Source organism: Cucumis melo, chromosome 5 (assembly GCF_025177605.1).
Source record: "Cucumis melo cultivar AY chromosome 5, USDA_Cmelo_AY_1.0, whole genome shotgun sequence".
NCBI classification, from domain to species: Eukaryota; Viridiplantae; Streptophyta; class Magnoliopsida; order Cucurbitales; family Cucurbitaceae; genus Cucumis; species Cucumis melo.
In genome coordinates, this window is record NC_066861.1 from 8,584,193 (window position 1) to 8,595,999 (window position 11,807).

The 11,807-nt window shown below is 34.5% G+C and overlaps 1 protein-coding gene across 1 annotated transcript; it reads right to left on the reverse strand.

Annotated features, from left to right (window-relative positions):
• Positions 1–5,557: 5,557 nt before the first annotated feature.
• LOC103504278 (putative nucleobase-ascorbate transporter 10) lies at positions 5,558–8,168 on the reverse strand (the record flags this gene model as incomplete). Its single annotated transcript, XM_051084946.1, has 8 exons — positions 7,959–8,168; positions 7,108–7,292; positions 6,921–7,017; positions 6,734–6,820; positions 6,544–6,602; positions 6,155–6,246; positions 5,972–6,049; positions 5,558–5,739 (listed from the first exon to the last, which is right to left on the reverse strand). Coding segments are annotated over exons 1-8 (990 nt in total), but the record flags the coding sequence as incomplete, so codon positions are not given.
• Between the last annotated feature and the right edge of the window lie 3,639 nt (positions 8,169–11,807).

Below are 11,807 nucleotides of genomic sequence, written 5' to 3' on the forward strand. Positions count from 1 at the left end.
GTCCTTCCACGACCAGACTCCATGACCAAAATCCAGACAAAAGACTACCACGTACCTAACCGTAAAATTTTAAGGTCCCTCGACATACCATTCCAAACCACAACGTAACCCATTAACATAACTACGATATACCGAACATCCGGCATCGGTGCCTATCCGTACACAATTCCTTACACCCGATGGCGCACAAGCTACAACTAACAGTCGCGTTACCTTTACATCAGACAAGAACATAGCAACGATACTTAAAGTCAAACTCACATGCATTTATTCAGTACAGTTATTAACGTGTAATCCCCTGTGGATTACCACGTTTCCAGCCTCGATCCGAGGTCCAGTAGTAGGAAAACCCTTACCTGATACTCGGTTATGCCCCTCGATCGAGTCCACGCTCAACGGATCCACCTAAACGAAAACACGAAGGTTTTAATCGATGATACTAGTAGAAGTCATTTTAAATGGTCCTAAGCAACATCCGTTGACTTACCCAAGGAAAAGAAAGCTATCTCCAAACAAGCCTGCCGCGGAACCCGAGAACTTGAACGTCAACTCCTTAATACCTTCAAGGGATGAAAGGTAGGACCAAATCTTATTCCAATATTCAAACTCGAATCGGATGTAGCAACATTAGGAAAATCATCAAAAACAATCCTTACTGAAGACTCACCGTGACCCGAAGTGGAGGAAGGAAGGCTTAGGTGGCTCGGTGAACAGGGAGCTCGGCTTGGCTTGGAGGCGTTCGGCTCGGCTCGGCTCGGCTCGCGGCTTGGGTTGGCCAGCTCGCGGCTCGGCTCGGCTTGGATCAGTTCACGGCTCGGCTTACGGCTCGGCTTGGTCCTCGGCTCAGCTCGACTTGGGGCTCGGCTCGGTCTTCGGCTTGACTCGGCTCGCGGCTCGGCTCGCGGCTTGACTCGGCTCGCGACTCGGCTCGCGGCTCGGTTCGGCTTGGTTTTCGGCTCAGGTACGGCTTGGTGCTCGGCTGGGATTCACGACTCGGCTTGGCTTCGCACGGGCGCCTGCAAGACTCGAGCTCCACGATCGTTGAAGGCTCGTCGTCGGCCGCTTGGCAAACGATGCAACTTGCTTCAACGCGGCGGACGGCCAACGAAAGAGACGTTCGGCGGTGGAAATGAATGGACAGTGGCGGCGGTGGCGTTAGCTGGATACGAAGTGGATATTTGGAAGGACCGACGACGAAACCGAATGGAAGCGAAGGTAAGCTTCCACGAACGGCGGCTGTAGGTCCGGGTTGACCGGAGAAGAAGGAGAAGAAGGGCTGATGTCGCGTCGGCTGAAGAAGGAGAATGGAAAAAGGAGAAGACGCGGAGGGGGCGGCGGCGGCGTGATACGAGGAAGAAGAAGACGAATTTGAAAGAGGGGGGGGGGGTCGCGCGCGCCTTTAGGGTATGTTTAAAAAAAATATTACTATATATATATATATATATATATATATATATATTAAACAAAATACATATATAAAAATAATAATAATAATAATATAAATAATAAAAGAAAATATTAAATAATAAAAATAAAATTAATAATAAAATTTTTAATATTAATTAATTAAAATAACATTAATATCACATAATGAATATAATATTCAATAAAATAAAAAAATAAAAATAAATAAATAAATAAATAAATAAATAAAGGTTTTAATATTAAATTATAATGATAATAATAAATAATGATAATAAGATAAGTAATATTATATTATTATTTCATCATCTACAAAATTTTAAAAATCCCGAAAATTCACATAAATGCTAAAATTTTACCTCGAAATTCGGGGCGTTACACTAAGGCTTTGGCCATTTGAAACGCTCAAGGTAAATGAAATTGCACCAAACCATTTTTCTAGTTTCTAAGCTTTGGAATTTGTTTGAGTCATTACAGATGCATTGAAGAAATTGTATTAAATGTAATTTTGACCCACAATTTTCATAATTTCAACTCAGAAGAATCTGCACAAGCACCATCAACTGGACTAAACATAAGGCGACTATCAACTTTTGTCTTTCACCATACTTCTCATCCATGGAATCAACATAGAGTCCTTGTTTGGCTAGTATTTCTTTGTTTTCCTCGGAGCTCTTGATGGAGAAAAACCAATTTCCACAAAAGGAAAATTTTACAAGTACTTGTTTGCAAACCTAAAAGAAAGTTTGAACTTCATTTATTCATCGATTTAATGTTCAGTCTTTTGAGTATTACTATTGCACTACTTCTCAAAATTCTCTCTTGCACTTGCTATTATCGAACTGATTATTCTTAAGAGGCTTACAACGCTTCATACTCAAGTCAACCACTATCACTTTATTATGTTAGTGAGAACTCAAAACTCGATGGTTCCTATCTTGATGATTCTAAAGCTAATTATACTAACTTGCAGCTCTGTTTCATCCGCCAATTTTGGAGTTCTATTAATTGAGCTGATTACATGGCTTTGCGGTTGGGACTTATCTGTGTATGTTTATTTTTTTGCGGCAATTGATTGATTTATAGGTTTTTTTTTTAGGTTTGGTAGCGAAATTTTGGTTCAAATGTACTTATTTAAATATCTTGTTCATTGCTTCAATGTACAAACACTTTAAGAACAATTGTACATATCTTAAAGTATATATGTAATATTTTGTGATTGTATTGGTGTGTAATGGCAAGGGGACAAGAAAAACAGGGATTCAATTAAAAATAGGGCAAGAATGGTAGGTGAAATGATGACAGTTAATAAAAGTCATAAATGATAAATAATGACATTTAATATCTGTCAAACAAGATTAATAATGATACTTATAATTTGTCATAAAATATAAACAATTACAGTTATTATTTGTCATAAAATCTAAATAATGACATTTATAATCTATCATAAAATAAAGGATTCGTGACATTTATTCTTTGTCATGTAAAACACATTTCGTAACAGTTTTGTAAAATTGTCATAAAATGCTTTCCATGACTGTCGCATCAATGACAACAAATAACTGTCACGAAATCTTTTTATGACAGCATTTAACTGTCATCATATACTCTTTTTCTACTAATGGAAAAAATTGATTTTGGAAGAATTGGAATTAGTAAGTATATATATATGGGTATGTATATTTATTAAGAATTTTAATCTTTGATGGAATATGATATTAATTATTTCATTTGATGAACTTTTGTAAATAGTCGTTTTAATATTTTGCTATTTTTGAAAATGTTCTTAATAAATAAAAGATTGATTATTATATACTAAAATATAATTATTAGAAAAAGAAATGTAAAAAATTTTGAGAAATTTTATTAATTTAAGATAATTCAGGTTGAATTTATTAAATTTTAAAATAACTGATTATTGGAGAATGATTTGACTAATTAAAGGAATCGATAATTTAAATTGATTTAGGACATCGAAAGAAAATGTTGGCTTTTTGGAGGAATCGGAATGAATTATAATTATATATATAGACTATATTTATTAAGAATTTAGATTTTTGGTGAAATAGGAGAGTTTTGTTAGGAAAGGCAAAGCATAATTGGAGGTGTTAAAAGAATACAAGAATTTCGATTTGTGCCCTTCTTCCCTTTGCGTTTTTTTCTTGATTTTAGCAAATCAATCCAAACGGGTCTGGTTGTTCATGCAAAGTGATTTCTCAAGTATAATAATGATTCTTCCCGTGGAATGTGGACCCATTGTTTGGTCAATTTCAGAGGTACCATTTAGAAATTTACCTAAAATTCTTGTTTCTGTGAAGAATGATATTCTTAATTTTCTTTCTTAATGTAAACATACCTAAAATCTCAGTTGAATTAAGAGTATATATTATATAGTTACTATTTACATCTTCATAGAATAATCAGTATATGAATGCCGATTAAAGTTTCGAAATTATGATGACTATCACTTCAACAAAATTTGGATTACTTAACGTTAATACAGTGTCAAGTAAACTTATACTTAACGTTTTAAAAAGCGTCAAATAATTAGTTGTTAAGTATAGTCTCATTACCTAACACTATAAAACCGTCAAGTATTCTATTTCTTGACGTCATTTTTGTGTCAAGTAAGATGTGTTTGATGGTTTTTGCACATCAAGTAAAATAGTTTACTTGACAGTTTTTATACGACAAGTAAGATAGTATACTTGACACTATTTACACATCAAATAAGACAATATACTTGACACTATTTACACATCAAGTAAAATTGTATACTTAACTCTATTTACCACTAGAAGAATTTTGGCCTTTAATGTCGGTTTAAAACCGACATTAAAGGCCTTTAATGTCACTTGGCAACCGACATCTTTGTGAGCGTTATTAAAGACCTTTAATGTCGGTTGGGCTTTAATGTCGGTTTAAAAACGACATTAAAGGCCTCTTTAATGTCGGGTTAAAAACGATATTAAAGGCCTTTAATGTCAGTTTTCAACCGACATCTTTGATGGTGTTATTGAATTCCTTTAATGTCGGTTGGGCTTTAATGTCGGTTTAAAAACGACATTAAAGGCCTCTTTAATGTCGGTTTGTCAGTTTTCAACCGACATCTTTGATAGTGTTATCAAAGCCCTTTAATGTCGGTTGAACTCTGATGTCGGTTTAAAACCGACATTAAAGCCTAGTTTTTGGATTCACTTTTACAAATTTATTTTTATTTAATTGTTACATTATTGTCCTATAGACCGACATTGGGTCAATGTAGATAAATATGTTTTTCACATGCCAACAAATCAATGAAATTCATATTATGTTAGAAACTATAATATTTGTCTTGTACATACACAAAATAAAATCTTAATATTATGTTTATATATTCTACGATAGTACATGAAAAAAGATTCTAATACAAGAATTAAATAATTAAAAATCCTAAATGCCTTCTCAATCTTCAATTTTCAACGGTCTCTTGGCCATCTCTGCACAATCGCTTAGCTTTCAACCCGATATGACTTCAATTATCTACAAACAATATCCAAATAGACATTAATTCAATCCAATGCATTAATCTCGAGCTTTTTCCTTCCCTATTACGGTGCAAAATCATTCAAAAAAACAAACTACCTAGAGCTCAAGTAACTCAATCATGCCCCCAAATTGCCACTTAGAAACCCAACAGAAAACAACATCCAGACTAGGAATTGGCAGAATAATAAGCCAAATTTGTTGACTACGAGTAAGCCTACTCCTAACGTCGAATAGTAATAAGAATAAGAAGTGATAATCAAACAGTTCAAAATAAATCCCATTCTTACCGATGCTTGCGGAGTATGCCGTAGAGGTAGAAACAGTGACGAAGGGAGAGAGCGAGCTTGTAGAGAGAAGACGCCATGTAGAGGAAGGGGATGAAAGAGCGATGCAGATGAGAGAGGTCAGCATGGTCTCTGCTGTAAGCGATTTTGATCACTGACTTCTTCAGGTTCTCCATGAGTGGATGAAGACTTGGAAGCTAATGGAAAGAGAGAGGGAAAATATGCTTTTCTACAAATGCTAGAGAAGATACAATGAGAGATACGAACTTATATGAACAGAATGAAGTTAAAAGATTCAAATAGTTGATTCTTTGTTTTGTGTCTTCCAGCTTGCTTACCCATCCCTGGCCAGAGTAAATGTGCTCTGATGGATTCAAATCTCGGTGATAATATTCTCTGAAGTATTGTGGTATTGACAAACCCAAAAAGAAGGAGGTGCCCAAGATGAATTTTGTTCTGAAACTGTTCAAGTTACAGAATTGGAGAAAATCAAGCCCAGAGGCTGTAGGAAATTACATCAATGTCAGCAGTGTCTAATCTTCAACAATAATTTTTTTAAAAATGGAAACAACACTTTTCATTGATAATTAAAAGAAAAAATAATACTCGGATTATAATGAGGCAAAATAATCGTACAAAGATATGGACCGATTGACAAATTGCAAACCATGTATCTAGTCTTGTTAATTTTAGAATCAGATTTCACATATGGTTAGAGAGATGGGAGTACGTACAGACATAGCCGAAAAAGACACAATACAAGGTAGCAATAATTGGAAGAGGAATTGAGGCAAAAAGTGCTCCAAATTTCCCTGATATTGGAGTCAAATTTGTTAGGCAAAAAGGAAGGCAAAGTAGACTAACTCCAAGGCTAAAAAATTATATATCAATATTTAGTCACAATCATGCTAGCCTACCAAATACAGAGAAGAAAATCATGAAGCCAGCTGATATTTGGATGACCCTTTTGCTACCAACTCTTGTTAAAGCTAATAGACCATCATTTTCCCTACACTTTTTAAAACCCATCAGAGAAGAACAGTACAACATGTGATAAATGAGGCTGGTTTTTACCAAGAATCCAATCCAATCCATTTTCGTGTCATATATAATGTTCCACTTCCAATTTTACTGTATATGATGGTTTGCACATGTTAAAGTGTATTTCAAGCAGCAATAGCCAACCAACTTGATCTTGTGATATTGTTGAAGAATTTTGGACGAAATCTTAGATTCCAACCATTCTCAACCATACCATATAATTCTGTTAAATCATGCGAAATAGTGAAATATATCCTAATCTTACACAGATGCACAAGTGCCAGTGACAGAACCAAACATGCCATTGAGCAAAACTCCAACTCCCTGAAATTAAAGAAGAATTGATGAGAAAATAAGATTTCATGGCTAATAAGAAAAGTAAAGAACAAAAGAAGAATTCTAGCACAACTTAGACGCCAATCTAGCACAAATTAGACATTCATGGCACATCTTACCAGCCAACCGCTACCCCGGCTGATGATGGATGCAGGCACTGGAGTCGCACTGCCATATCTTGATGCTGCGAAAAATGTTCCGGTACTCTGAAATATCTTATTATTAGAAGTAAGATGACTAGGAGGTAAATAGCTCATGGAAAAGAAGATAGATATAATTAATACATATGAAGTCAAAGAACTTGACCTCAAAGAGGGAAACAACAGAAGCAGCCATCATTGCAAAGGCTTCTCCAGCATTGAAAGTTGGACCTCCCCATTGAAATGGATAGGGAATGTAAATCCTGTAGGCAATGAAATGAGATAATATAGACCATATAAGAACTCTCCAACAATTCTGAAAGGAACATTCTGATTCAGTAGCTATATTTTACCAAGGAGCAGTACTCAAAAGTCCAACTTGATCTGTGCGACAACTTTTCTGGGTTGTTGCGGGCTTGTGATTATAAACAGTGCTTGAAGTTAAGAGTTGTGCATATAGCCAGATGATTACAATTGAAAATAACACCGAATATTGATCATAGATTGGCTTTTTTGTTTTCAATAAATGAGGAAGATACTGCAAAACCAAAAAACCAATCAAGAAGAATTTGTGATACCCTCAAATGCACAAAGTGAAGCTGTGAAGTGAGGCTAAAATATGTTATATTTATGTTATATTTTGTTAGGCTAAAACTCCTGTTTGTATTTATTTGATTTCATTTAGATTTTTTGTCTTTTAAAATTAAGTACATAAACAGTATTGCATCTTATCTATTGGTTTTTATGTTTTATTGTCAACATTTTAGAAGTGATAAATCCAAGCTAAATTTTAAAATTAAAAAAACTTATTTTATTTGAAATTTGGCTAAAGAATTCAATTTTTTTTTACTCAACAAAAATGCATAACACAATAAGTTTAATTTAAAAAAAGAAAAAGAAAAAGAATGAAATAGTTATTAAAGAAACCTATTTTTAAAAAAATATCAAAATTTGTTATCTCACCCTTTCATACAGTTGTTTCCATATCATTTAGAAAACATTTGAATTCTAAAGATGCTAAAAGCAAACAATAATATTTAGTTTTGAAAAATGCTACTGATTTTCAAATTTTGCCTTAAAGTTTTTAAATTATTTGTGATAACAACGAAAGTAAATATATTCCAGAGAAAAATATAAAAAGAATTATATTAAATTACTTCTGAAATTATTCACAAATGTGATATTAATTTGCTATAGAAAGTACCTTGGAAACAATGGAAGGATGAGGAGGAGAAGTGGCAGTATCTTCGAGATCATCATCGGCTGCCATCTTCCTCTGTTTCAGTCGGAAGGAGGAAGCAGAAGGCTGAGCTCCACCATCCACGGCGGAGGAACAACAAAGGCGGGTCTGAAAAAACTCATAAGAAGAAGAATGAATCGTACTACGAACATCGAACATGAGAAGATCGTCCATGGAGGAAGAAGTACTCCAACTAGGGTCCTCGTGAAACGTCGCTTCACACCGATCCTCCTCGCCGATGTAGGGAGGATATTCAATTTTCTTAAGTATATTGTAGATCTGGCTCGCCGATGTAGTAAAGTGCAAAAAACATCATATATCTGCAACAGCTAATTGACTCTTCTGCAACAGATCTGGCCACAAGCCAACCAGATCGGAGCTTGTGAGATAAACGCAGACGGCGACGGTGGTGGCGAGGGCTGGACATGAACATGGTTGAAGAAAAGGACTCCCGACGGTGGTGACAAGCATAACAGTGTTTGAAGAACGTGAGGAGTGACGACGATGGTGGCGGGCACGGGCTGGGCACGAGGGACGATGGTGGTGGTGGTGGCAGCGACTGTTCAGAGAAGAAAGGGAAGATTGTTAGATGAGAATGAGGAGTGAAGAAGAAATTGGAAGGATGAAATCGTGTGGGTGATTGAGAAAGAGTAAAGTAAGAGAGAGAAAGTCATTTTTTTATAAAATAAAAAATTAAAATTAAAATTAAAAATGAGCTTTAATGTCGCTTTTCAAAACAAGGATGTTTAATGTCGGTTTTAAACCGACATTAAAGCTGACATTAAAGCTCCAGCTTTAATGTCGGCTTAAAACCGACATTAAACATCCGCCTTTTCAAAAATGACATTAAAGCTCTTTTTTCATTTTTTCCAACCGACATTAAAGACCAGATTTGTTCTAGTGTACACGTCAAATAAAATACTATATTTGATTCATTTTACATGTGAGATAAGATAATATACTTTACATGTATTTAACGTCATGTATACTGTTATTAATATATTAAATATACTGAATTTTCATTTTTCATTTCCTGCATTACGTACATTCATTTCAATAAGACATATATATCAACAAAATAAACTCTCCAACGAGTAGTTACACAACAAAAAAAGGACATAGTTTAGTGTTATAATAAGTAGGATTTTGGCTTACTTTTGAAAAGAATAATATATAAGATTTTATTTTCTAAATATTTTCGTTTCTTACTCCTATTGTACTCTATTTATTCTCCTTTTTTACCGTAGTTCTTCCGATTCTTGCGTTTCCACGTAAGTCTTGGGTTTCCACAACCTACAAATTTTGGGCAATCACAGACAGGCCTAAAAATTCTAGAACCAAACTTTACACCAATTCATCTTCCATAGTTCCTCAAGACCAAACGGCAGCTACAACATCAAAAATTAAGATAGAAACTAATACAAAGACCATTGCAACAGTCCATTTCTGCAAATTTGAATGCTATGCCCAAGCAACCAAAAAGAGGCGAAATGAAGGAGCAGGCTCGAGAAAACAGCGCAACCTCGACCGTGGTATTTTCAGCATTTACAGTGGCTGCAAGGGCTTTGAAGGACTCCGATATATTCTGGTGGCTGCCGCCTTAAACGAACAAACAGGACAACCAACACAAGATTAGAAAAAAGAACACCATAGTTTGGTAAATCAGAGTAAAAACAAGTGAAATAATCGATCACCTTAACCCAGGAGCTATATAGATCGCTCTCATCGAATCCAGTGATGACCTCCTCAACGAAATACACGAGGATTGCTTCGCAAATTTCCAGCCATTATGTTCTTCGATTCGTATTTCCAGCCATTTTCTAGTAGTGGGGGGTTTCACCCGAGCCAATGCGAAGCTCCAACGCCTTCACGTCGGCCGAGTTCGGGAGGTCGAAGAAATCCGGTGCGGCGAATTTGGAAGGAGCGGCGATATGAGTGCAGAGATGGAGACGACGACTGAGAGGAACCGAAAGAGAAATGGAGACGGTGATTGAGAGTGCAGCAGCTGAGACGGCAAAGCTGGAGAAATAGGGGTTTTAGAGGAGGCGGTAGAGATTTGTGCGATTGTAGTTTTATTTAAAATAGAATAAAATAGAGGTGTATTTTCAAAAATATCAAAATATTTTATGTATAGAACCATTCGGAACAAATGTCCAGTCTTTTATAAATTACACCGTCTTGAACAAAAAAAGAAAAAAATGAAAGACGAGAAGAATGAAACATGATGGAACAGACGAAAATGAGAAGAAAGAAAGAAAAATAATAAGAAAGACAATGAAACAAAGGAATGGAAAATAAGGACAGAAAGATAAACCGGGACGAGAAGACAAACCTTTAAAAAAATGGTTAACTTTACCACGTTGTAAAAATTTGAGTTGTTTGTTATATTTATGAAGATTTCTTAAAATAAAACAAATAATATTAGTGTAGTTTCATTTAAAAAAAAATAAAACTGTTTTTTCATTTCATTTTTTGGTATTATTAATTTTTTTTTACATAATACCAAAAAATGTTTAAATAATACCAATTCAAACATTCACCAACACAAAAACGGAGAAATTAATTTTGGAGACCTAAATTGTTAATATTAAAGTATTATTTATATTTTTATAGTATTATTGACGTCAAGTAAAATTTAAATACCACTTGACATTTTTAAAAGTCTCAACAAAGGTTGTAACGTGAACACTTTTTGAAAATTTTCAAAACGTCAAGAATTTAACATATATTACTTGATGTTTTAAAAACATCAAGTAAAAAGTACATAGCACTTGGTGTTTTTTAAACATCAAGAAAGGTTTCATAGTGAAAAACTTTTCAAAGATTCGTCCCACCTCCGCATTTTCATAAAAAATTTTGACGTTTTTTAAAACGGCAAGAAATCAATAGATATTCCTTGACATGAAAAGTATATATCACTTGACATTTAAAAAACGTCAAAAAAGTCGAAAATTGGCTCATCTCTGCCTTTCCATAAAAATTCTTGACGTTTTATCTTTAAAATCACTCATTTCTTGACATCTTTTTTTCAAAAATCGTCAAGTATTTAAAATTAAAAACATCAAGAGGGTCCTTTTTTCTTGTAGTGTTTGTGAGCTTTTGAACTTGATTTGATGTTGTTAGGTTTTATGTCTTAAAACTCGTAGATAATAAATGTAATCCGTTGACCGTCATTAAATCGTTATTATTATAATTTCAATAAAGTGTTATTCATTATATTATTAGTTTTTTCTTAATAACTTAAATTCAATAAACTAACATCATAAGTTGTTTAATGAGTATTGAACTGTGTGTAGAGACATACAAAGATCGATGTTCGAGTTATAGTTTTAAGTCTTTATAGTATAGGGATGAAGTTGGGTACCTTATTCTGATAACAATATGGATACAGGTCACTTTGTATTTAATACAGACACAATGATCCAACACATTTGTGTAGGTGACATGTGAGTGCGGGGGGAGGGGAGCAAAACCGAGTGGGGAGCTGGAAACATAATCACACAAGATAGAATTCACTTCTTCTCCAATTTAGGGTAAGTAGATGAATGCTACATTAAATGGTATCTTGGAGACTTGAACAAAGGGCCCTACCTTTTCTATAGCACGAGAGAGGTTTTTATTTATTGGTTCGACCACAAACAAGTTGTTTATTAAAAGAGCACTGGTATTTAAGGCTTATAAGTAAATAAAGGGTAAAACAGTAGTTTGATCTAGTTGGTATCACAAACATTTGTGAAGGACTAACTTATACTATTATTAGTTTATATTCATAGACAAAGAAATATATCTACAGTTGAGAAGCGTTCAACTGTG